This window comes from Sinocyclocheilus anshuiensis, unplaced genomic scaffold (genome assembly GCF_001515605.1).
Source record: "Sinocyclocheilus anshuiensis isolate Anshui unplaced genomic scaffold, SAMN03320099.WGS_v1.1 scaffold188, whole genome shotgun sequence".
Taxonomy (NCBI): domain Eukaryota; kingdom Metazoa; phylum Chordata; class Actinopteri; order Cypriniformes; family Cyprinidae; genus Sinocyclocheilus; species Sinocyclocheilus anshuiensis.
The window spans coordinates 2,371,480-2,375,479 of NW_015555768.1; the positions used below are offsets into that span (position 1 = coordinate 2,371,480).

General features: G+C 36.1%; 1 protein-coding gene across 3 annotated transcripts in view; it reads right to left on the reverse strand.

Annotated features, from left to right (window-relative positions):
- Positions 1 to 4,000, reverse strand: part of tasor2 (transcription activation suppressor family member 2) — a 25,595-nt gene that overhangs the window by 2,094 nt on the left and 19,501 nt on the right. For all 3 annotated transcript variants that reach the window (XM_016468291.1, XM_016468290.1, XM_016468289.1), the window contains 3 exons: positions 2,466 to 2,619; positions 2,256 to 2,361; positions 1,930 to 2,111 (listed from right to left, as the gene is read on the reverse strand). In XM_016468291.1, the coding sequence (XP_016323777.1) occupies positions 1,930 to 2,111; positions 2,256 to 2,361; positions 2,466 to 2,619 (442 nt within the window). The remainder of the gene's footprint in view (positions 1 to 1,929; positions 2,112 to 2,255; positions 2,362 to 2,465; positions 2,620 to 4,000) is intronic.

A 4,000-nucleotide genomic window follows, 5' to 3' on the forward strand; every position in this document is an offset into this window, starting at 1 on the left:
ATATTAAAGCAATCGTTATAATACTTTTTTGTATACATTTTAATTCCTTTGTTTAACAGTTCTATCTGATTATTAGATCGACTTCTATCCATATTAGACAGAACTGAATGATAAGAGCGAACAAGAGGGAGAATGTGAGCTGTGTGCGCTCAGGCACTGCCACAGCCTTTCTCGGCGCAGTCAAAATAAAAGTCCCGCCTCGAACACATCGGCCAAACAGAAAAACTTATCGGCCAATGCCAATATTTGAAAAATGCCAAATATCGGCCAATATATCGGCCAGTTTAATACTGAGAAAAAAAGAAGAAAAAAGACATATGAAGAGTTAATTTGCAAAAACTGATAAACACCACTGTAAAAAAAAAAAAAGAGCTGATTGCCGTGCATTATTCTCCACATATAGCGCAATCTGAACCCTAAACACGTTTTGTCAAAAAAGACGATTTTGTCCACTTTCAAGGCATCGCGAGTTCACGTTTTACCGCAGAAGCCCAAAGGGCCCTTGTTGTTTTTGAACAGAAGCCGATAAGTCTATTTTAGCGAATCAGCGCGCTGTATTCAGGTCAGGTAACAAGGCTACTTTCATTTTGAAAAGATCGGCCGATATATCGGCCTTGGCGATATATCGGTCGACCACTAGTGTGAAGATTATGGGGACAAAGAATTCCAAGCACTTGAGTAACTGTATGAGTAACATATCACAAACAGATCCACCACATACTCAATGTTTATGTAAGGAGTAAAATGAATATATTTTATACATTTAAATATACCTATTTTAAAGATGTTTTGCAAAAATGTATTGGGTTATGGTAATTTTTAAATTATTAAATTCATTTTTAATTATTGAAGTATTCAATTCAATAGGCTGATGTACTTTCACTGATGTAAACTGGCCCTGTGAAGTTTTCACAAAAATGTAAACTCTCACTTGTAATAAACAGAGAAAACGGGTACAATTAAAGGGTTAGTTCACCCAAAAATACTCTAAAAATACTCACCCTCATGTCGTTCCAAACCCGTAAGACCTCCGTTCATCTTCTGAACACAAATTAAGATATTTTTGATGCATTCTGACAGCTCTCTGACCCTCCCATAGACAGCAAGGGTACTACCACGATCAACGTCCAGAAACATAGCAAGGAGATCGGTAAAATAATCCATGTGACATCAGGGGTTCAACCGTAATATTACGAAGCTACGAGAATACTTTTTGTACGCAAAGAAAAAAAAATAACGACTTTATTCAACAATTCGTCTCCTCCGTGTCACCCTAGCGCCATTTTGGACAGTATCCACTGAACGCAAACAGCGTATGTTTGCGCCACACGGATACGTTGTTTTCGTTCAAATCAAAGCACAAACAATGTAGAAAACGTATCCGTGTGGCGCAAACATTCGCTGTTTGCGTTCAGTGGATACTCTCCAAAATGGCGCTAGGGTGACGCGGAGGAGGTGAATTGTTGAAAAAAGTCGTTTTTGTTTTTTTTCTTTTGCGCACAAAAAGTATTCTCGTAGCTTCGTAATATTACGGTTGAACCCCTGATGTCACATGGATTATTTTACCGATCTCCTTGCTACGTTTCTGGACGTTGATCGTGGTAGTACCCTTGCTGTCTATGGCAGGGTCAGAGAGCTGTCAGAATGCATCAAAATTATCTTAATTTGTGTTCTGAAGATGAACGAAGGTCTTACGGGTTTGAAACAACATGAGGGTGAGTAATTAATGACAGAATTTTCATTTTTGGGTGAACTATCCCTTTAATATATTTTATACATTTAAATATAAGTATTTTTATGGATTGTGATATGTTTTGCAAAAAATATATTGGGTTATTGTAATTTTTAAATGCTTAAATTAAATGTTATTCATAAATGTTATTCATAGTACTTCAACTGTGGACTTTTCACAAAAATCTAAACTCTTACCTGTAATAAACACAGGGAAGCGAACAGAGGCGTTTTGGATCTGGAGTCGAGTCAAACAGAAGAGGTAGTCGGGTCGGTTCCGTGACATGACATCACAGTCATGATAGGGCAAGACCTCGACTTTGCCAGCTTTCTGACAGCAATCAATAAACTGCTGCTTCCTACTTCCCTCAGGACTGGACCTGTCGAGGAGATTAGAGGAAAGTGAGACTCTATGCCAACAACTAAGTAAGCAAATATTAACTAATTGTAGCTTTTGTATAAACACAACAGGGAACAGTCCTTGAAGGCCCTCACATACAGCAGTGGGAAAGGATTTTTGATACCTTGCATTTTCCCGAAGTCTGCGACTGTCTCTGTAGTGCAGAAACCATTTCCATTTCCCTTGCTTGTCTAACTCTTCCAGGATCCCAACAACTTTTTTCATGTCGTCTTCATATAAATTTGATAAAACAAGTCAAATGAAAATGTCATAATGTAGCAGTCCATCTCCAGTAAAACAACATGCATAATTTGTGTAGCAACTTGATCAGTACCTAGAGTAAGTGTGTCGAGAGCCAATTCGTCACATACTATAAAGCCTCCCTTAGCAAAAAGCTCTTGGTGAGTGAGGTTCACTACGTCATCGGGTCGGTCGATGCCAGCAAACAGGACACTGGGCGACGACTTCAATTCCAGCAAACAAGGTACCTGGTTAAATCGAAAAACATTCAGAAGCCAACCTCAATTAAACAAGTAGTTCAGAAAGAAACAACTGCTTATTTTTTCCCCTCTACTTCTGTTTGACCAAATTACAAAACGAAAAATGAACAGGCATTTCATTCACGCTAATTCAACCCAAAAAAGATATATGTGCTCAACAGATCTGAAACTCCATTTAGGAGAAAGCTTAAATTTAGTAAAGCATAGCTTTTCTTCTCTTCTTCTAGGAATGTATTGATATTAAAATTCGAGATAATAATGATATGTAACTGATAAATGTTAATATTAAAATATTAAAATTATACTATTAAAAATATATATTTTAAATGCTACAAGTGAATTAAGGCATCACAACATAATGTAAAGTATGAATTAAGCGATATTATATTTGAGATTGGTTAAAGATTATATTAAGTAGTGTTATTAAATTATTATTATTAATTTAGAATAACTTTTACTGTTCGATAATGGCAAAGGCAATCTAAATGTAAAAATATTGGAAATAAGCATGCACAATTAAATATCCATTATCATATGCAATATCAACCAATCTACAAATACATTTAAAGTGCATCCTTAGCATAATTTGTCTATTTTCTGTCAATTTTAAAGTTCTATTTTATTCACAGCCTTTAATCGTCTTTTTTTTTAATAAAAGAGCCCATAAAATGAAGAGATCATTTGCAAAAACCGATAAACGCCATTTAAAAAAAAAAAAGATTGCCGTGCATTATTCTTCACATATAGCGCGATTTAAACCCTAAACACGTTTTGTCAAAAAAGCCGGTTTTGTCCACTTTCAAGGCATCGCGAGTTCACGTTTTACTGCAGAAGCCGACAAGCGCCCTTGTTGTTTTTGAACAGAAGCCGTTAAGTCCATTTTAGCGAATCAGCGCGCTGTATTTGATCACAACAACAACAACGTTTGTCAGGCATCTACATAGTCATCTGATATGGAGCCAGATCGAGCTAAAAAATAATACATTTATAAAACAAAATTCATAAATGCACAGCACAATTTACATTTACAAAATCCGATTCGTAAATTCAAAACAATTCATAAATACACAAGTAAAAGCATGAATAGTTCCCCAAATGCTCTCACACAACCTAAAGTGTTCCTACAAACACCAGTTATAATATAAGAAAGTTGGCGTGGACTAACAACGTTGTAACACTGCACACTTAATTAACTAAAACAACCGTTAATCATAAGAAAATGCCATCAGATAATAAACGACTTTACTCACTCGTTGAGTGGTTTTCATCCTCCATGCTAAATCTCTTCGCTTGTGTGTGTTCGAAATCTCCCTTCAGTGGTGATAGCTGTTTTTAATGCCTGATCAAAAGTTATTGCGAATCTGAACGC